The sequence below is a fragment of the Cherax quadricarinatus genome, chromosome 42, assembly GCF_038502225.1.
Source record: "Cherax quadricarinatus isolate ZL_2023a chromosome 42, ASM3850222v1, whole genome shotgun sequence".
Taxonomy (NCBI): domain Eukaryota; kingdom Metazoa; phylum Arthropoda; class Malacostraca; order Decapoda; family Parastacidae; genus Cherax; species Cherax quadricarinatus.
Genome location: NC_091333.1, coordinates 19,970,340 through 19,994,070, shown reverse-complemented (window position 1 = coordinate 19,994,070; position 23,731 = coordinate 19,970,340). Strand labels below are relative to the sequence as shown.

The window sequence follows — 23,731 nt, the reverse complement described above, 5'->3', positions numbered from 1 at the left end:
AAGGTTTGCGACAAGGTTAGTTCCAGAGCTAAGGGGAATGTCCTATGAAGAAAGGTTGAGGGAAATCGGCCTGACGACACTGGAGGACAGGAGGGATAGGGGAGACATGATAACGACATACAAAATACTGCGCAGAATAGACAAGGTGGACAGAGGCAAGATGTTCCAGAGATGGGACACAGAAACAAGGGAAGCTGAAAACTCAGATGAGTCACAGGGATGTTAGGAAGCAGTTCTTCAGTCATAGAGTGGTCAGGAAGTGGAACAGTCTGGCGAGCGATGCAGTGGAGGCAGGAACCATACATAGCTTTAAGACGAGGTATGATAAAGCTCATGGAGCAGGGAGAAAGAGGACCTAGTAGCGTTCAGTGAAGAGGCGGGGCCAGGAGCTGAGTCTCGAGCCCTGCAACTACAATTAGGTGAGTACTCACACACACACACACACACACACACACACACAGGTGATCACTACAAACACACAAAAACACTTGTTCAATAACTACACACACACATGTTCGATAACTACAGACACACACATGTTCGATCAACACACACACACACACACACACACAATCAATGTCATCACATTTCTAGCATCTGATGCAGTGGGTATTTAGGTTTTCTGTTGGTAATGCTTCGCAGTTGACAATGTAAGAGAGAGAGAGAGAGAGAAGAGTAGTAAATCAGAATATAAATGTTGTGGTTGTCCACACTTGAAAAGCCTGGGAGCTAGCAAGGAATGATTAGTTGATGTTTCTAGTCTGTCAGAGTTGTCTTCACTTGTGATGCAAGTAACCACTGAGAGGGAGGAAGAGGGCAAGTAAACACTGAGAGGGAGGGAGAGGGCAAGTAACCACTGAGAGGGAGGGAGAGGGCAAGTAACCACTGAGAGGGAGGGAGAGGGCAAGTAACCACTGAGAGGGAGGGAGAGGGCAAGTGACCACTGAGAGGGAGGGAGAGGGCAAGTAACCACTGAGAGGGAGGGAGAGGGCAAGTAACCACTGAGAGGGAGGGAGAGGGCAAGTAACCACTGAGAGGGAGGGAGAGGGCAAGTGACCACTGAGAGGGAGGGAGAGGGCAAGTAACCACTGAGAGGGAGGGAGAGGGCAAGTAACCACTGAGAGGGAGGGAGAGGGCAAGTAACCACTGAGAGGGAGGGAGAGGGCAAGTAACCACTGAGAGGGAGGGAGAGGGCAAGTAACCACTGAGAGGGAGGGAGAGGGCAAGTAACCACTGAGAGGGAGGGAGAGGGCAAGTAACCACTGAGAGGGAGGGAGAGGGCAAGTAACCACTGAGAGGGAGGGAGAGGGCAAGTAACCACTGAGAGGGAGGGAGAGGGCAAGTAACCACTGAGAGGGAGGGAGAGGGCAAGTAACCACTGAGAGGGAGGGAGAGGGCAAGTAACCACTGAGAGGGAGGGAGAGGGCAGAGGTATCCTTATTATTACTTCCAATAACGCCAGTTTGTTTGGTATCTTGTAAGTGTTGTATACCATATTATGTAATAAAATATACCTGTTGGTAAAAAAAAAGATGGGGTGGTAGGAAAAGTGGAATATTCAAATGGCTTCAGGAAGAAATCAAAATATTTTTCCTCGAAGCTTTTTTATCCACTTCTGCGAGACTATGGACACGACAATCTGCACTAGAGGTGAACTCCATATATATATAGATGCGCCAGATGTTGTGAAAAACGAAATGTTGTTGCGGCTTGCAGAATGGTTGAGATCCACTGCGCTCGGTGAAGACATGGCGGTAAACAACACAGCTTCAAGACTAGAAATGATCGTGTCGTGAATTCCAGGAATTATTAAAACCGGCTGATGATAATTATGGGTGAAGTCTGAGAGCCGTGAATCGACTCTTGCAAACACGGGTAGGTGAGTACACCTGTCTTTGCCAACACGCCAGACCATACCAACACACCAGCTAAACTTAACCCATTCATCCACAGTGGCGTTACTGCACTTAATATAGCCACTAATGAAAGAGAGGGTAGCCGAAACGGGGTGGCAGTGGTATAGGGGAATGAGCAGTGAGTAGGGGTGGGAAGGAAATGGGAGTGTAGTTGTGTCTAGAGGTGAGGGGATAGTGGGGTGGGTTGGATGGCTGGGGAGTGCAGGTGTGAGTGCCAGAGCGGGTGCCACGCTCGTCAGTGGGTGGCTGGCACCATAACCAAGCAGAGGTTGCTGGAGTGACCTGCTCTCATACTGGTGGTCACTGCTGCCTCGCCTTGCATCATGCACCAGACTCGTGTACTGGTGTATCGTCACGTGTCGTGTGTCATGCAGCAGATGAGTGTACTAGTAATGTAGTGTATCTTCGTGCCATCACCTTCTTGCGGACAAGACTCGGGAATCTAGTGTGCTATTGGTTCAGAATATCTTGTAAAGGAAATTTATCTCTGTTCTGATGATACAAGTCCGCATGATGAGAGATAGTGTGTTGAAGCTACTCTGTGAACAATATTTATAGTGGAGGTTATAATACCTTCCTCACCAAGGGTGGTGTGTAGTGGTGATACCTTCCTCACCACGGGTGGTGTGTAGTGGTGATACCTTCCTCACCACGGGTGGTGTGTAGTGGTGATACCTTCCTCACCACGGGTGGTGTGTAGTGGTGATACCTTCCTCACCACGGGTGGTGTGTAGTGGTGATACCTTCCTCACCACGGGTGGTGTGTAGTGGTGATACCTTCCTCACCACGGGTGGTGATACCTTCCTCATCATGGGTGGTGTGTAGTGGTGATACCTTCCTCATCACGGGTGGTGTGTAGTGGTGATACCTTCCTTACCACGGGTGGTGATACCTTCCTCACCAGAGATGATGTGTAGTGGTGATACCTTCCTCATCACGGGTGGTGTGTAGTGGTGATGCCTTCCTTACCACGGATGGTGATACCTTCCTCACCAGGGATGATGTGTAGTGGTGATACCTTCCTCACCAGGGGTGATGTGTAGTGGTGATACCTTCCTCACCAGGGGTGATGTGTAGTGGTGATACCTTCCTCACCAGGGGTGATGTGTAGTGGTGATACCTTCCTCACCAGGGGTGATGTGTAGTGGTGATACCTTCCTCACCAGGGGTGATGTGTAGTGGTGATACCTTCCTCACCACGGGTGATGTGTAGTGGTGATACCTTCCTCACCACGGGCATCATATACTACAACATTGCCTCCACTCTAGCTGAAAATAGACATTGTCGTTTGTATTGAACTATTTTTGGTGGGTGCCAACTGGACCTGTGGATGCCAGCTACGTGTTTCATCACTTGGTTTTCGCTGCGAGCCTGGAGAGTTGGCGAAGTGGCTCAAACAAGGATTGGCTAGCTGGTGTTGGTCTCCGGCACTGACCAGGACAACTGTGAGAGAGGGTGGGATGATAGCGTAGAGGACACCTGTAAGTAGTATGTAACACCTGGCTCTCACGCACCTGCCCGCCCCTCTCACACGCCGACCTCATCCAACTTGTAAACAAACTGACGCATCCATCCCGCCATGTGTACAAGGAGTTGTGGTAACAGGTGACATCAGCCTGCTGGTGTCAACCCTGCCTCCCCTAGCCTCTTGTATGGCCCATGGTGTTCACTTCACCTATTTGCTAGTAATAACGTGTTATCGGTGGCTTTGTTACATTCTGCTGAGCATGACTGACTTGATGACCTCAAGGACAGATCAAGGCCACAAGGACTCCATTCAAGAACCACATCTCCCAGCTCTAGACCTTCATCCCTCCAGTAGTGATCAGACCTCATCCGACCCTAACGAATCCAGTAGTGGTTTTCCCTTTTCCAGTAGCGATCAGACCTCTCCAGACCCTAACGGATCCAGTAGTGGTCTTCACCTGTCCAGTAGTGATCAGTCTTCAGCCAGCCCCTACGATGTCAGCAGTGAACATCCCTCTCCCCTGACTTTATCTGGTCCCCACACGGCCAGCTGGGATGGGATTCCAAGCAAGGTTTACACTAGTCAAGATGCAGCGTCCGTATCTGATAACCTCTCATACTGGAATGTTGGGGCATGTGATTCTTCCACAGTGGCGAGTGGCTCGTTTTCACCAGACCAACACGCATCTGGTAGCCAGCACATCCCTTGTGATCAACTGTCCCTCTGTGACCAGCAAACATTTTATGATGTCATCCCCGAAGAGCACCGTGTGGAGTCAGCCAGAGTATCAACACGTCATCGTGGAAACTTCGCTTCAACAGCAAGACAGCCACGGCGTCATGCACCGAGGGGACCTGAGCCGTGTCTCAATGATGGCGGAAGTTACACGCCTCCGCTTGGCAGATTTGCCAAACTGGGTAAAGTTTCTACACCTGGAAGATACCAAAGCTCGTCGCTAGGACGTCCCTCTCGAAGGGGTCGCCTCGTAGTCACACCCAAATTCCCAGATGTCTTCAAGGAACGTGAGACGCGCTCCCAGACAGAACCTCCTTCTGGCATGGCCACACCAGATCTTCTTCAGGTGTCGTGGGTGTGGGAGTCTCGGCTGCCCACCCGGTCGTCGGCTTCTGTCCGTCGTCGACCGTCATGTCGCGTGTCGTGTCGCAGAAGACCGCGCACTCGCCTGACACCTCGTCGAGCACCCAGCAGCAGTAGCACCTCCCATCATAGTCACACTCCGGTAGATGACGAAGAGGTCGATCATGACAAGGGTTTCTGCAGTGGGGGAGAAATGAGTGATAACAGCGATGTCCCTGAAGATAAGATAATGGCGGTTGATAGAGTAATGCCGGATGTAGTGATGTTAGACAAGTGTAGTGTGGATTGTAAGTCTAACAGAACAATGACGACCGCAGTGTGTAGTGTGGAGGTCAAGGAGGCAGCTGCGCCCAGCACTGACACTCAGCAAGTCACTCTACGCAAAAAGACAAACTCTAGCTACCTGCACACAGTATCTAAATCACTTAAGCAAAAGTGGAGAAATTCAGATTTATTTTTCCCGAAACTGTTCAGTGAAACGATAAATATTAAAAGTAACGAGGTTAGCGGTAACAGAAAAAGCATATTGGAGAAAGCTAAAGACTTACCACTTCAGATGAAAAAGATTTCATGTTTTTTGTTTAAAAACCAGAAAGGTGTGAAAAATGTAGATATAATCATGAAAGGTGACGACGCTGCAAAGTTTTACCTGGAAATGAAGAAGACCGCGGAGACTGTTGATCGCAGGAGGAAGTATTCCCGGCACCCCAGTGTTCCCATTATTGTCTATTCTTCCGTGGGGGTCAAAGGACAGTGTTCCTTCTCACCAAGAAACAGTTTTAGGCGTTGTAAAACTTTAAACTGGAACCAGAAATACAAAACTGTGATGGACAGTCGTAGACAAGAAGAGTCTAGCGCACCGGCCATTCTTGTCACCTCGGCAGAGGAGCAGGTCATTCCTGACACCCAAGATGGGGGCCAGGGTGTAGTAGCCCGTACTCAAGACAACGCATCCCTCACTCAAAAGGGTGTAGTAACCCGGACTCTGGATGATGGTCTGAAGCAGCACCTACACCCCCTCCAGCAGGGGTGTTGGGAGGATAAGCAGCAGCAAGGTAGTGGTGGTGTGCTGGACAGGTTACTGGGTCGTCTCCGCCGACCACGCTCGCTCTCCACTTCTAGGTCCCGAGCCTCTGTAAGTTGTACATGTACACAATGTTTAGTGTAGCTTCCTATCTTCAAGTTGCTTCCATTTTAACGTAGCTTTACAAATAACTAAAAGAATTTTTATATGATTCTCACAACCCACTTGATTCATTTAAAGTGCAATAAGTGATGGAGGCATGAACTTCCCTCCACTAAACGCAAGTCAAAGATTCTGCTTAAGTGTACATTGCTCACTAAGTTAGGCAGATGAGCAAGAATGGTCGAGTGTCAGTAGGATCCTCCAAGCATGGGCCAGTGAGGCTAGTACTGTGCTGCTCTCTTGTTATTATTTAATTAAGAGGAGTGAAATTTTTATTTTGCTACAACTAATATATCAAATTGCAATATAACATAGTACAAAAAATTACGTTACAACATAGTACAAATGATACATCGTATACACAATTAGTCCTAGTTTTTACTAGTGTGATTCTCAGTGAGGATATATAAGACACACTGTATGAACACAGTGGACACGGGTCCATACAGTGTGTCCATACGACGTGGTAGTGAAGGAAGGGGGGGTTGTGGTTTTATTTTTGTCTACCAGTAATTTGTTGTAGTCTTGTTTACAACTTACTGTGATGATCCCACAAATTTTGAAGAAATTAGTTATCTTCAGTCTGTTTTTTTTTTAATAATTGCTTGGAGTAAGCATATAAACTTTGTGAGACGTTCTTGTGAGTGCTAGGATTCATTGACCCGGGCCGGGATCCATACCGGCAAATCATCTAGAATAGAATAGGATAGGATTCATCGTCTGGGTTTATTATAGTTTCAGATTTAAATTAGTATGTATAAAGTGTTGCGTCCCCTTGTGTTGAATACTCTTGCCTCCTGCAGAGTGATACTCATTAATTCCACCACATCAACCACAGTCCACAAACAAAATTTGAGAGACGGGACTGCATTGATTTTGTTCATGTGTTGAGGCTACTGAGAGGCCGGGGGAGGCAGCCTCGCACACTACCTGAGAAAGTACTGACTTTAAGAATCGTTTTTCAAGGCACCACCATGTTGCCAGACCTCTCTCACACGGATTTGTAACTTTTATTAATTGGCAGTTTATTATATGTAAAACTGTATGTTAGGAGAAATATTATGTTCAGATATTGATGGTGAGTGATGCGTAAGAACGCTTAGCGCAATGTGATGTTGATTTTTAAGGTTGTGTCTGAAAGGGAGAGTTATTGTGAGTTGTAATGCTGTTCTTGATCAGCAAGACGCATGTGCAACAGTTAGGTATCTTTATTCCGAAGCCTGAAGAAGCCTACACGGTAGTCGAGTCCAGAGGAGCAGTAGAGATGTAAAAACGATGTAATCAGTCTGTGTCTTATCAATTTGTCGGTATTATATACCAATATCATATTCACAGTGCTGTTCTGAGCTACTGCTCGGAGGATGAGCAGTAGCTGTACCAGTAGTAGTTAGCTGTGTCCCTCAGGCGGCACAACTAACTACTACTTGTGCAGCAGACATCATTCATACCTTTGAGTTGTAATAAGTAGTTAGACTAGTCTGGTGTTGAGCACTGTTGCTGCTGCCTTCGCTTATATCCACTCTCTCCCATCCCAGTACACTTTCACAATATTCACATCCATAATACATTGTCTACGTCGACCTGCACCTCGCTACTGCTCAAGAAATGTAGACTTTTGTTAAATAATTTTGCATTTTCACAATTAACTCACAAATAGGAAATGAAAACAATAGGTTTAGGTCCGGTGAACCATCATAAAGTTGCATGACTGCGACGCGCCGTGGTCGTAGACTCGCATGTGGCGGTGGTGGGTTTAATTCACCTACCTAACATGCAAAGCTTCCACTGCTCTTGCCTGCACTATCTTATTCATAGTAGCGTCGTCATGTGAACTAAGGCATATAGTGTTGTAGTGGTTGGTACTTTTGTTTAATAAATGTATGAAAGAGGGGAAGGTACCTAGGGATTGGCGGAGAGCATGTATAGTCCCTTTATATAAAGGGAAAGGGGACAAAAGAGACTGTAAAAATTATAGAGGAATAAGTTTACTGAGTATACCAGGAAAAGTATACGGTAGAGTTATAATTGAAAGAATTAGAGGTAAGACAGAATGTAGGATTGCGGATGAGCAAGGAGGTTTTAGAGTGGGTAGGGGATGTGTAGATCAAGTGTTTACATTGAAGCATATATGTGAACAGTATTTAGATAAAGGTAGGGAAGTTTTTATTGCATTTATGGATTTAGAAAAGGCATGTGATAGTGGATAGAGGAGCAATGTGGCAGATGTTGCAAGTATATGGAATAGGTGGTAAGTTATTAAATGCTGTAAAGAGTTTTTATGAGGATAGTGAGGCTCAGGTTAGGGTGTGTAGAAGAGAGGGAGAATACTTCCCGGTAAAAGTAGGTCTTAGACAGGGATGTGTAATGTCACCATGGTTGTTTAATATATTTATAGATGGGGTTGTAAAAGAAGTAAATGCTAGGGTGTTCGGGAGAGGGGTGGGATTAAATTTTGGGGAATCAAATTCAAAATGGGAATTGACAGTTACTTTTTGCTGATGATACTGTGCTTATGGGAGATTCTAAAGAAAAATTGCAAAGGTTAGTGGATGAGTTTGGGAATGTGTGTAAAGGTAGAAAGTTGAAAGTGAACATAGAAAAGAGTAAGGTGATGAGGGTATCAAATGATTTAGATAAAGAAAAATTGGATATCAAATTGGGGAGGAGGAGTACGGAAGAAGTGAATGTTTTCAGATACTTGGGAGTTGACGTGTCGGCGGATGGATTTATGAAGGATGAGGTTAATCATAGAATTGATGAGGGAAAAAAGTTGAGTGGTGTGTTGAGGTATATGTGGAGTCAAAAAACGTTATCTATGGAGGCAAAGAAGGGAATGTATGAAAGTATAGTAGTACCAACACTCTTATATAGGTGTGAAGCTTGGGTGGTAAATGCAGCAGCGAGGAGACGGTTGGAGGCAGTGGAGATGTCCTGTTTAAGGGCAATGTGTGGTGTAAATATCATGCAGAAAATTCGGAGTGTGGAAATTAGGAAAAGGTGTGGAGTTAATAAAAGTATTAGTCAGAGGGCAGAAGAGGGGTTGTTGAGGTGGTTTGGTCATTTAGAGAGAATGGATCAAAGTAGAATGACATGGGAAGCATATAAATCTATAGGGGAAGGAAGGCGGGGTAGGGGTCGTCCTCGAAAGGGTTGGAGAGAGGGGGTAAAGGAGGTTTTGTGGGCAAGGGGCTTGGACTTCCAGCAAGCGTGCATGAGCATGTTAGATAGGAGTGAATGGAGACGAATGGTACTTGGGACCTGACGATCTGTTGGAGTGTGAGCAGGGTAATATTTAGTGAAGGGATTCAGGGAAACCGGTTATTTTCATATAGTCGGACTTGAGTTCTGGAAATGGGAAGTACAATGCCTGCACTTTAAAGGAGGGGTTTGGGATATTGGCAGTTTGGAGGGATATGTCGTGTATCTTTATATGTGTATGCTTCTAAACTGTTGTACTCTGAGCACCTCTGCAAAATCAGTGATAATGTGTATGGTGAAAGTGTTGAATGATGATGAAAGTATTTTCTTTTTGGGGATTTTCTTTCTTTTTTTTGGGTCACCCTGCCTCGGTGGGAGACGGCCGACTTGTTGAAATATATATATATATATATATATATATATATATATATATATATATATATATATATATATATATATATATATATATATATATATATAGCATGGGACTATACCTGTGTGTCCACACTGGCTGACACCTATATCCATCGCAGTGTGGGGAGACAGGGAGGAGCTGCTGACCACAGGGAGGAGTATAAGATCAGGAAGTACAGGGACATAAGCCAACAGTATCAGTTTGTCCCAGTGGGATCAGAGATCTTGGGATCATGGGGAAAAAGTGCCACACGTTTCCTTAAAGAATTGGGTTCCAGACTCATCGACACCACCAGGGACCCAAGGGCAGCCACTTTTATGTTCCAGCGCCTCAGCGTGGCCATCCAAAGGGGAAATGCTTGCTGCATACTTGGCTCGCGTCCGGCCTTGGAGAAGCTGGAGGAAATCCATGATCTTTAATACATTGTACCATTGTATTCATGTTTATGTTTTTCTGTAAATGTATTCTGTTTATTAATAAATGTTCACATAGAGTATAAAATATAGGGGGTGGTAGGAGAAGAAAATATTATTGTAACCAAGAACGAGTGGTACTGAATCAATAACACTGCGACTAGCCGAGGATTCGAACCCATGTCGTTTTGACCCGCCTCATGGTGAGCGAAAATCACATGATGCTGTAACCCACAGGACCACGCAGTCCTACAAGAATCAAGCAACCAGCAGAGCTAGGTGTTTTACCTTGATCCGAGGACACAGGGTGGTGTGGGTGTCTCAGGGCTGATTTCATTCTAATCCTCGTTTGGTGTACTAGCCTCCAGGAGCGAGGCTCAGACCTCCGCAACACAATTGTCATCAAAGATTTGTTAAGTTACGCCTCTTAACTCTTTGTTTACCTCTTCAGATCTCCTCTCTCCCACACCCACCCTCCCATAACCACACATTTCTGGTGCTAGTATAAACCTTGGTAATAAATACCTGACTGGAAGCCTCGTTAATCGCCGTCACCGACACCATAGAGCGTAACGCTGGAAGCTACAAAACTTCTAAAACATTAGCGTACATGATACTCAACCAGGCAAAGCACCACCTACCCAGCAACACAGGAGTCACATGATCCCATTGTCTACCCGTCCTCATTCCTACATATTCTTCAGGTTACTGTGTGTCACTCACACCTCACACTCCGAGTATATATACTCTCTTTTTAACCTCTCTGTGTTAGAAGTGATCAAGGTCCCAGGACCGAAACGTTTTCAGTGTCCTACTGTTTGCTTACGTGTTTGTTTAGACTTAACCAAGTACTGCTTGGTTAACTCGACGCACTACCTCTGACTCAGGATGACAAAGTTGATCATGTGTATCAGAAACCTTTTCTACACAGAATCCTCACTCTGGAAAGGCGTAGAATTACGGGGGATATGGTTGAATTGTATGAATGGAAGACAGGCATAAATAAGGGAATATAAATAACATCCTAAAAACATCTAAGACAGGACTTGCAGCAGTGGTTTCAATTTGGGGAAAAAATAATTTAAAAAAGATAAGGAAAACATTAGTTTGGTAAATATAGTGGATGAGCGTAACAAACTCCCGAGTAGCCTCATTGAAGAAAAATCCTTGTGTAGCTTTAAGAATATATTAGACAGGTACATGGGTGGGTGTAAGGTGGCTTGCCTAGCATGGGCCAGCAGACCTGCTGTAGTGCTCCTTCCTTATGTTCTTATATATTGATGAATTAGACACGTGTGCAACATCTGGATACTTATAGTGTAGATGTTTCGCTATCCAGTGACTTTATCAGTACAAATTCAAGAACATAATTGGAAGACAGAACTATATAGAAAAGTTGAGTAATCAGTCCCTCAGCCTTGGAGTTGTTTAAGAGTACCACGTTCCTACCTAATGTTCCAGGGTATGGCCATGTCTGTCTCGATACTCCACTTCATATCTTTATTTACTACAAGTACACGTAGAAGGTATACAGACCATAGCTGACATCATTGACATACTACTATATAGAAAGCCGCATTTCGGGCAAATTAGGTCAGTTTTGTCCCAGGATGCGGCTCACACCAGTCCACTAACACCCAGGTACCTATTTTACCGATGGGTGAACATAGACAACCGGTGTAAGGAAACATGTCCAATGTTTCCACCCCTTCGCCGGGACTCAGACCCGGACCCTCACCGTGTGAACCGAGATGTTTTGTCACTAGGCCACGGGGCACTTGACACGAAGACGGCTCACCGCGCCCTTGTCATAGGGCTCCTCCTGCCATAGGACTGTAAGCGATACACCACTTGACATGAATGCTCACCATGCCCCTATCATAGGGCTGTAAATTATATATATCACGCGTACAAACTCCGACATTCCTTTGGGAGCCACTGCCGGGTCACCACATGGAGAAAACCCCGGCCAGGACCCGTCCTGGCAAACCTACATGAACATGAACCTGTCTGTCTACAGTGTCGCTTTGTGCCTCTTCTCTGGCAGGAGTGCCACTCTCCCCACAGGGTGCTTGTTTGACGAAGAACTCTGCATATCTTTCGGCGTAAATGGTGGGAATATTTCCCTTTTCGTCTAAATTAGCTGAAAGTTGTGGCAAGTGACGCGAAATGTTTGATGTACATGGGTTGTGGAATATGGAAAATAATAATGAATATTTTTATTATTATTATTATTATTATTATTATTATTATTATTATTATTGCGATTTATGTAATATGAGAGAGAGTTGGTTAGTGTGTACTCACCTAGTTGTACTCACCTAGTTGAGGTTGCGGGGGTCGAGTCCGAGCTCCTGGCCCCCGCCTCTTCACTGATCGCTACTAGGTCACTCTCCCTGAGCCGTGAGCTTTATCATACCTCTGCTTAAAGCTATGTATGGATCCTGCCTCCACTACATCGCTTCCCAAACTATTCCACTTACTGACTACTCTGTGGCTGAAGAAATACTTCCTAACATCCCTGTGATTCATCTGTGTCTTCAGCTTCCAACTGTGTCCCCTTGTTACTGTGTCCAATCTCTGGAACATCCTGTCTTTGTCCACCTTGTCAATTCCTCTCAGTATTTTGTATGTCGTTATCATGTCCCCCCTATCTCTCCTGTCCTCCAGTGTCGTCAGGTTGATTTCCCTTAACCTCTCCTCGTAGGACATACCTCTTAGCTCTGGGACTAGTCTTGTTGCAAACCTTTGCACTTTCTCTAGTTTCTTCACGTGCTTGGCTAGGTGTGGGTTCCAAACTGGTGTCGCATACTCCAATATGGGCCTAACGTACACGGTGTACAAGGTCCTGAATGATTCCTTATTAAGATGTCGGAATGCTGTTCTGAGGTTTGCTAGGCGCCCATATGCTGCAGCAGTTATTTGGTTGATGTGCGCTTCAGATGTGCCTGGTGTTATACTCACCCCAAGATCTTTTTCCTTGAGTGAGGTTTGTAGTCTCTGGCCCCCTAGACTGTACTCCGTCTCCGTCTGTGTGTGTGTGTGTGTGTGTGTGTGTGTGTGTGTGTGTGTAACAAGTTGATATTGATAGTATAAATGTGGTAATGGGCATCAGTTACGAATCTTTATTCCGAAACGTTTCGCCTACACAGCAAGCTTCTTTAGTCGAATACAGAAACAGAAGCAGTGGAGGCGTAAAAATGGTGTAATCAGTCCATCACCCTCATTGAAGTAGTTTTGAGGTGGTCAGTCCCTCAGCCTGGAGAAGAGTTCTGCTCTGTTGTCTGGAACATTGTGTTCCAGACACTAAGCGCACGCGCGCACGCACACACACACACACACACACACACACACACACACACACACACACACACACACACACACACACACACACACACACACACACACACCTGACGACATTGGAGGACAGGAGAGTCAAGGGAGACATGATAACGACATATAAAATACTGCGACGAATTGACAAGGTGGACAAAGACAGGATGTTCCAGAGATGGAACACAGAAATAAGGGGTCACAGTTGGAAGTTGAAGACTCCTATGAGTCAGAGGGATGTTAGGAAGTATTTTTTCAGTCATAGAGTAGTCAGGAAGTGGAACAGCTTAGAAAGTGACGTAGTGGAGGCAGGAACCACACATAGTTTTAAGACGAGGTTTGATAAAGGACCTAGTAGCAATTAGTGAAGAGGCGGGGCCAGGAGCTATGAATCGACCCCTGCAACCACAAATAGGTGAGTACACTCATCATCCCACCTACCAACCCTCCCTCCCTCCACCTACCTACCTACCCTTAACCAAAGCGTAAACCGATGGAATTCCAATCAATGCTCTTACATACGTGGCCAGTAAGAGGATCACGATAGCTGGTTTATTAGGTTTAAAACCTGTCGACTACAAGAGGTTCATTAAATGTGTATATCACTTGCACACCACCACTCAAGGGAACCCTGATCCCTAAAATAGGGATTAAAGTTAACAATATATACACTAAGAGTTGCACACATGATATCGTAGTAACATCTCTAGGAACGTGTTCATATTCTCCCCGTTCTGTGAAATAAACAACTGCTGCGAGCTGCAAGTGCGACACGTACCGTCCAATCTCCTTAAAATGTATCAGTACGTCTATGTATGCTCGATGCATGCAGAGGATGAGATAAGCTCAAAACCACCTGCCTGAAGGCTGGCTACTTTGGACCACAACGTCTAGCGTTAGCTGGGCTCCTAAGTAAAGTGCACTTGAGGTGCGCCAGCTGTAGTAGGTAGTTGTGGAGATGTCCTCTGTACCAAGATGTCCTCTGTACTAAGATGTTCATGTTATTGCTGTGTTTGACAAGGTGTATATTTCCAGTGGTTCTTACACTGTGATAGTAGCTTTACCTCCAGTGGTTCTTACACTGTGATAGTAGCTTTACCTCCAGTGGTTCTTACACTGTGATAGTAGCTTTACCTCCAGTGGTTCTTACACTGTGATAGTAGCTTTACCTCTTACACTGTGATAGTAGCTTTACCTCCAGTGGTTCTTACACTGTGATAGTTCTTACACTGTGGTAGTAGCTTTACCTCCAGTGGTTCTTACACTGTGATAGTAGTAGTTTGTGATAGTAGTGGTTCTTACACTGTGATAGTAGCTTTACCTCCAGTGGTTCTTACACTGTGATAGTAGCTTTACCTCCAGTGGTTCTTACACTGTGATAGTAGCTTTACCTCCAGTGGTTCTTACACTGTGATAGTAGCTTTACCTCCAGTGGTTCTTACACTGTGATAGTAGCTTTACATCCATTGGTTCTTACACTGTGATAGTAGCTTTACCTCCAGTGGTTCTTACACTGTGATAGTAGCTTTACCTCCAGTGGTTCTTACACTGTGATAGTAGCTTTACCTCCAGTGGTTCTTACACTGTGATAGTAGCTTTACCCCCAGTGGTTCTTACACTGTGATAGTAGCTTTACCTCCAGTGGTTCTTACACTGTGGTAGTAGCTTTACATCCATTGGTTCTTACACTGTGGTAGTAGCTTTACATCCATTGGTTCTTACACTGTGGTAGTAGCTTTATCTCCAGTGGTTCTTACACTGTGATAGTAGCTTTACCTCCAGTGGTTCTTACACTGTGGTAGTAGCTTTACATCCATTGGTTCTTACACTGTGGTAGTAGCTTTACATCCATTGGTTCTTACACTGTGGTAGTAGCTTTACATCCATTGGTTCTTACACTGTGGTAGTAGCTTTACATCCATTGGTTCTTACACTGTGGTAGTAGCTTTATCTCCAGTGGTTCTTACACTGTGATAGTAGCTTTACCTCCAGTGGTTCTTACACTGTGGTAGTAGCTTTACATCCATTGGTTCTTACACTGTGGTAGTAGCTTTACATCCATTGGTTCTTACACTGTGGTAGTAGCTTTACATCCATTGGTTCTTACACTGTGGTAGTAGCTTTATCTCCAGTGGTTCTTACACTGTGATAGTAGCTTTACCTCCAGTGGTTCTTACACTGTGGTAGTAGCTTTACCTTCAGTGGTTCTTACACTGTGGTAGTAGCTTTACATCCATTGGTTCTTACACTGTGGTAGTAGCTTTATCTCCAGTGGTTCTAACAGTCATACGTCTCTTAGTGTGTATACCAAGTAGTTTACATTGTGTCGGAACAATAGTGTCGTTACTACGAACTGGATGTTACCAGCTGGTACACCGCATACCTAACTGTTGTAACTCCGTGGTTCTACATACCTTATTGTTGTAACTCCGTGGTTCTACATACCTTATTGTTGTAACTCCGTGGTTCTACATGCCTTATTGTTGTCACTCCGTGGTTCTACATGCCTTATTGTTGTAACTCCGTGGTTCTACATACCTTATTGTTGTAACTCCGTGGTTCTACATACCTTATTGTTGTAACTCCGTGGTTCTACATGCCTTATTGTTGTAACTCCGTGGTTCTACATGCCTTATTGTTGTCACTCCGTGGTTCTACATACCTAACTGTTGTAACTCCGTGGTTCTACATACCTTATTGTTGTCACTCCGTGGTTCTACATACCTAACTGTTGTAACTCCGTGGTTCTACATACCTTATTGTTGTAACTCCGTGGTTCTACATGCCTTATTGTTGTAACTCCGTGGTTCTACATACCTTATTGTTGTAACTCCGTGGTTGTACATGCCTTATTGTTGTAACTCCGTGGTTCTACATACCTTATTGTTGTAACTCCGTGGTTCTACATACCTTATTGTTGTAACTCCGTGGTTCTACATACCTTATTGTTGTAACTCCGTGGTTCTACATGCCTTATTGTTGTAACTCCGTGGTTCTACATACCTTATTGTTGTAACTCCGTGGTTCTACATACCTTATTGTTGTAACTCCGTGGTTCTACATACCTTATTGTTGTAACTCCGTGGTTCTACATACCTTATTGTTGTAACTCCGTGGTTCTACATACCTTATTGTTGTAACTCCGTGGTTCTACATGCCTTATTGTTGTAACTCCGTGGTTCTACATACCTTATTGTTGTAACTCCGTGGTTCTACATACCTTATTGTTGTAACTCCGTGGTTCTACATACCTTATTGTTGTAACTCCGTGGTTCTACATGCCTTATTGTTGTAACTCCGTGGTTCTACATACCTTATTGTTGTAACTCCGTGGTTCTACACACCTTATTGTTGTAACTCCGTGGTTCTACATACCTTATTGTTGTAACTCCGTGGTTCTACATACCTTATTGTTGTAACTCCGTGGTTCTACATACCTTATTGTTGTAACTCCGTGGTTCTACATGCCTTATTGTTGTAACTCCGTGGTTCTACATGCCTTATTGTTGTCACTCCGTGGTTCTACATGCCTTATTGTTGTAACTCCGTGGTTCTACATACCTTATTGTTGTAACTCCGTGGTTCTACATACCTTATTGTTGTAACTCCGTGGTTCTACACACCTTATTGTTGTAACTCCGTGGTTCTACATACCTTATTGTTGTAACTCCGTGGTTCTACACACCTTATTGTTGTAACTCCGTGGTTCTACATGCCTTATTGTTGTAACTCCGTGGTTCTACATACCTTATTGTTGTCACTCCGTGGTTCTACATGCCTTATTGTTGTAACTCCGTGGTTCTACACACCTTATTGTTGTAACTCCGTGGTTCTACATACCTTATTGTTGTAACTCCGTGGTTCTACACACCTTATTGTTGTAACTCCGTGGTTCTACATACCTTATTGTTGTAACTCCGTGGTTCTACATACCTTATTGTTACTCCGCACTTGCACTACATCCTGTGTGATGTCCTCGCCTAGTGTGTGCCTGGAGTATACTGTGTGATATATGCACTCAGCCAGGAGTATACTGTGTGATATATGCACTCAGCCAGGAGTATACTGTGTGATATATGCACTCAGCCAGGGGTATACTGTGTGATATATGCACTCAGCCAGGAGTATACTGTGTGATATATGCACTCAGCCAGGAGTATACTGTGTGATATATGCACTCAGCCAGGGGTATACTGTGTGATATATGCACTCAGCCAGGAGTATACTGTGTGATATATGCACTCAGCCAGGGGTATACTGTGTGATATATGCACTCAGCCAGGAGTATACTGTGTGATATATGCACTCAGCCAGGGGTATACTGTGTGATATATGTACTCAGCCAGGAGTATACTGTGTGATATATGCACTCAGCCAGGGGTATACTGTGTGATATATGCACTCAGCCAGGAGTATACTGTGTGATATATGCACTCAGCCAGGGGTATACTGTGTGATATATGCACTCAGCCAGGAGTGTACTGTGTGATATATGCACTCAGCCAGGAGTATACTGTGTGATATATGTACTCAGCCAGGAGTATACTGTGTGATATATGCACTCAGCCTGGAGTATACTGTGTGATATATGTACTCAGCCAGGAGTATACTGTGTGATATATGCACTCAGCCAGGAGTATACTGTGTGATATATGTACTCAGCCAGGAGTATACTGTGTGATATATGCACTCAGCCAGGAGTATACTGTGATATATGTACTCAGCCAGGAGTATACTGTGTGATATATGCACTCAGCCAGGAGTATACTGTGTGATATATGCACTCAGCCAGGGGTATACTGTGTGATATATGCACTCAGCCAGGAGTATACTGTGTGATATATGCACTCAGCCAGGAGTATACTGTGTGATATATGCACTCAGCCAGGAGTATACTGTGTGATATATGCACTCAGCCAGGGGTATACTGTGTGATATATGCACTCAGCCAGGAGTATACTGTGTGATATATGCACTCAGCCAGGAGTATACTGTGTGATATATGCACTCAGCCAGGAGTATACTGTGTGATATATGCACTCAGCCAGGGGTATACTGTGTGATATATGTACTCAGCCAGGAGTATACTGTGTGATATATGCACTCAGCCAGGAGTATACTGTGTGATATATGCACTCAGCCAGGAGTATACTGTGTGATATATGCACTCAGCCAGGGGTATACTGTGTGATATATGCACTCAGCCAGGAGTATACTGTGTGATATATGCACTCAGCCAGGGGTATACTGTGTGATATATGCACTCAGCCAGGGGTATACTGTGTGATATATGCACTCAGCCAGGAGTATACTGTGTGATATATGCACTCAGCCAGGAGTATACTGTGTGATATATGCACTCAGCCAGGAGTATACTGTGTGATATATGCACTCAGCCAGGAGTATACTGTGTGATATATGCACTCAGCCAGGAGTATACTGTGTGATATATGCACTCAGCCAGGAGTATACTGTGTGATATATGCACTCAGCCAGGAGTATACTGTGTGATATATGCACTCAGCCAGGAGTATACTGTGTGATATATGCACTCAGCCAGGAGTATACTGTGTGATATATGCACTCAGCCAGGGGTATACTGTGTGATATATGCACTCAGCCAGGAGTATACTGTGTGATATATGCACTCAGCCAGGGGTATACTGTGTGATATATGCACTCAGCCAGGAGTATACTGTGTGATATATGCACTCAGCCAGGAGTATACTGTGTGATATATGCACTCAGCCAGGAGTATACTGTGTGATATATGCACTCAGCCAGGGGTATACTGTGTGATATATGCACTCAGCCAGGGGTATACTGTGTGATATATGCACTCAGCCAGGAGTATACTGTGTGATATATGCACTCAGCCAGGAGTATACTGTGTGATATATGCACTCAGCCAGGAGTATACTGTGTGATATATGCACTCAGCCAGGGGTATACTGTGTGATATATGCACTCAGCCAGGGGTATACTGTGATATATGCACTCAGCCAGGAGTATACTGTGTGATATATGTACTCAGCCAGGGGTATACTGTGTGATATATGTACTCAGCCAGGAGTATACTGTGTGATATATGCACTCAGCCAGGGGTATACTGTGTGATATATGCACTCAGCCAGGAGTATACTGTGTGATATATGCAATCAGCCAGGGGTATACTGTGTGATATATGCACTCAGCCAGGAGTATACTGTGTGATATATGCACTCAGCCAGGAGTATACTGTGTGATATATGCACTCAGCCAGGAGTATACTGTGTGATATATGCACTCAGCCAGGAGTATACTGTGTGATATATGCACTCAGCCAGGAGTATACTGTGTGATATATGCACTCAGCCAGGAGTATACTGTGTGATATATGCACTCAGCCAGGAGTATACTGTGTGATATATGCACTCAGCCAGGAGTATACTGTTTGATATAAGCACTCAGCGAGGAGTATACTGGGATATATGCACTCAGCCATGAGTATACTGTGTGATATATGCACTCAGCCAGGAGTATACTGTGTGATATATGCACTCAGCCAGGAGTATACTGTGTGATATATGCACTCAGCCAGGAGTATACTGTGTGATATATGCACTCAGCCAGGAGTATACTGTGTGATATATGCACTCAGCCAGGGGTATACTGTGTGATATATGCACTCAGCCAGGAGTATACTGTGTGATATATGCACTCAGCCAGGGGTATACTGTGTGATATATGCACTCAGCCAGGAGTATACTGTGTGATATATGCACTCAGCCAGGAGTATACTGTGTGATATATGCACTCAGCCAGGGGTATACTGTGTGATATATGCACTCAGCCAGGAGTATACTGTGTGATATATGCACTCAGCCAGGGGTATACTGTGTGATATATGCACTCAGCCAGGGGTATACTGTGTGATATATGCACTCAGCCAGGGGTATACTGTGTGATATATGCACTCAGCCAGGGGTATACTGTGTGATATATGCACTCAGCCAGGAGTATACTGTGTGATATATGTACTCAGCCAGGAGTATACTGTGTGATATATGCACTCAGCCAGGAGTATACTGTGTGATATATGCACTCAGCCAGGAGTATACTGTGTGATATATGCACTCAGCCAGGGGTATACTGTGTGATATATGCACTCAGCCAGGAGTATACTGTGTGATATATGCACTCAGCCAGGAGTATACTGTGTGATATATGCACTCAGCCAGGAGTATACTGTGTGATATATGCACTCAGCCAGGAGTATACTGTGTGATATATGCACTCAGCCAGGAGTATACTGTGTGATATATGCACTCAGCCAGGAGTATACTGTGTGATATATGCACTCAGCCAGGAGTATACTGTGTGATATATGCACTCAGCCAGGAGTATACTGTGTGATATATGCACTCAGCCAGGGGTATACTGTGTGATATATGCACTCAGCCAGGAGTATACTGTGTGATATATGCACTCAGCCAGGGGTATACTGTGTGATATATGCACTCAGCCAGGGGTATACTGTGTGATATATGCACTCAGCCAGGAGTATACTGTGTGATATATGCACTCAGCCAGGGGTATACTGTGTGATATATGCACTCAGCCAGGGGTATACTGTGTGATATATGCACTCAGCCAGGGGTATACTGTGTGATATATGCACTCAGCCAGGGGTATACTGTGTGATATATGCACTCAGCCAGGAGTATACTGTGTGATATATGCACTCAGCCAGGGGTATACTGTGTGATATATGCACTCAGCCAGGGGTATACTGTGTGATATATGCACTCAGCCAGGAGTATACTGTGTGATATATGCACTCAGCCAGGGGTATACTGTGTGATATATGCACTCAGCCAGGGGTATACTGTGTGATATATGCACTCAGCCAGGGGTATACTGTGTGATATATGCACTCAGCCAGGGGTATACTGTGTGATATATGCACTCAGCCAGGAGTATACTGTGTGATATATGTACTCAGCCAGGAGTATACTGTGTGATATATGCACTCAGCCAGGAGTATACTGTGTGATATATGCACTCAGCCAGGAGTATACTGTGTGATATATGCACTCAGCCAGGGGTATACTGTGTGATATATGCACTCAGCCAGGAGTATACTGTGTGATATATGCACTCAGCCAGGAGTATACTGTGTGATATATGCACTCAGCCAGGAGTATACTGTGTGATATATGCACTCAGCCAGGAGTATACTGTGTGATATATGCACTCAGATAGGAGTATACTGTGTGATATATGCACTCAGCCAGGAGTATACTGTGTGATATATGCACTCAGCCAGGAGTATACTGTGTGATATATGCACTCAGCCAGGGGTATACTGTGTGATATATGCACTCAGCCAGGAGTATACTGTGTGATATATGCACTCAGCCAGGAGTATACTGTGTGATATATGCACTCAGCCAGGAGTATACTGTGTGATATATGCACTCAGCCAGGGGTATACTGTGTGATATATGCACTCAGCCAGGGGTATACTGTGTGATATATGCACTCAGCCAGGAGTATACTGTGTGATATATGCACTCAGCCAGGAGTATACTGTGTGATATATGCACTCAGCCAGGAGTATACTGTGTGATATATGCACTCAGCCAGGGGTATACTGTGTGATATATGCACTCAGCCAGGAGTATACTGTGTGATATATGCACTCAGCCAGGAGTATACTGTGTGATATATGCACTCAGCCAGGTGTTTACTGTGTGATATATGCACTCAGCCAGGATACTGTGTGATATATGCACTCAGCCAGGAGTATACTGTGTGATATATGCACTCAGCCAGGAGTATACTGTATACTGTGTGATATATGCACTCAGCCAGGAGTATACTGTGTGATATATGCACTCAGCCAGGAGTATACTGTGTGATATATGCACTCAGCCAGGGGTATACTGTGTGATATATGCACTCAGCCAGGAGTATACTGTGTGATATATGCACTCAGCCAGGAGTATACTGTGTGATATATGCACTCAGCCAGGAGGTATACTGTGTGATATATGCACTCAGCCAGGAGTATACTGTGTGATATATGCACTCAGCCAGGAGTATACTGTGTGATATATGCACTCAGCCAGGAGTATACTGTGTGATATATGCACTCAGCCAGGAGTATACTGTGTGATATATGCACTCAGCCAGGAGTATACTGTGTGATATATGCACTCAGCCAGGAGTATACTGTGTGATATATGCACTCAGCCAGGAGTATACTGTGTGATATATGCACTCAGCCAGGAGTATACTGTGTGATATATGCACTCAGCCAGGAGTATACTGTGTGATATATGCACTCAGCCAGGAGTATACTGTGTGATATATGCACTCAGCCAGGAGTATACTGTGTGATATATGCACTCAGCCAGGAGTATACTGTGTGATATATGCACTCAGCCAGGGGTATACTGTGTGATATATGCACTCAGCCAGGAGTATACTGTGTGATATATGCACTCAGCCAGGAGTATACTGTGTGATATATGCACTCAGCCAGGAGTATACTGTGTGATATATGCACTCAGCCAGGGGTATACTGTGTGATATATGCACTCAGCCAGGAGTATACTGTGTGATATATGCACTCAGCCAGGAGTATACTGTGTGATATATGCACTCAGCCAGGAGTATACTGTGTGATATATGCACTCAGCCAGGAGTATACTGTGTGATATATGCACTCAGCCAGGAGTATACTGTGTGATATATGCACTCAGCCAGGGGTATACTGTGTGATATATGCACTCAGCCAGGAGTATACTGTGTGTGATATATGCACTCAGCCAGGAGTATACTGTGTGATATATGCACTCAGCCAGGAGTATACTGTGTGATATATGCACTCAGCCAGGGGTATACTGTGTGATATATGCACTCAGCCAGGGGTATACTGTGTGATATATGCACTCAGCCAGGAGTATACTGTGTGATATATGCACTCAGCCAGGAGTATACTGTGTGATATATGCACTCAGCCAGGAGTATACTGTGTGATATATGCACTCAGCCAGGGGTATACTGTGTGATATATGCACTCAGCCAGGGGTATACTGTGTGATATATGCACTCAGCCAGGAGTATACTGTGTGATATATGCACTCAGCCAGGGGTATACTGTGTGATATATGCACTCAGCCAGGAGTATACTGTGTGATATATGCACTCAGCCAGGGGGATACTGTGTGATATATGCACTCAGCCAGGAGTATACTGTGATATATGCACTCAGCCAGGAGTATACTGTGTGATATATGCACTCAGCCAGGAGTATACTGTGATATATGCACTCAGCCAGGGGTATACTGTGTGATATATGCACTCAGCCAGGAGAATACTGTGTGATATATGCACTCAGCCAGGAGTATACTGTGTGATATATGCACTCAGCCAGGGGTATACTGTGTGATATATGCACTCAGCCAGGAGTATACTGTGTGATATATGCACTCAGCCAGGAGTATACTGTGTGATATATGCACTCAGCCAGGGGTATACTGTGTGATATATGCACTCAGCCAGGAGTATACTGTGTGATATATGCACTCAGCCAGGAGTATACTGTGTGATATATGCACTCAGCCAGGAGTATACTGTGTGATATATGCACTCAGCCAGGGGTATACTGTGTAATATATGCACTCAGCCAGGAGTATACTGTGTGATATATGCA

The 23,731-nt window shown here is 44.7% G+C and overlaps 1 protein-coding gene across 6 annotated transcripts in view; it reads left to right on the top strand.

The window, feature by feature from the left end:
* The window catches only part of LOC128706052 (uncharacterized), a 964,931-nt gene that overhangs the window by 867,349 nt on the left and 73,851 nt on the right, over nucleotides 1-23,731 (top strand). Inside the window, exon 1 of one of the 6 annotated variants that reach the window (XM_053786548.2) lies at nucleotides 2,139-5,619. The exons of 4 other annotated variants lie outside the window; for them this stretch is intronic. In XM_053786548.2, the coding sequence (XP_053642523.2) occupies nucleotides 3,571-5,619 (2,049 nt within the window). In that variant the 5' untranslated portion in view covers nucleotides 2,139-3,570. Of the gene's footprint in view, nucleotides 1-2,138; nucleotides 5,620-23,731 lie in introns of those variants that run through there. One more of the 6 variants, XM_053786547.2, reaches the window with a different exon arrangement.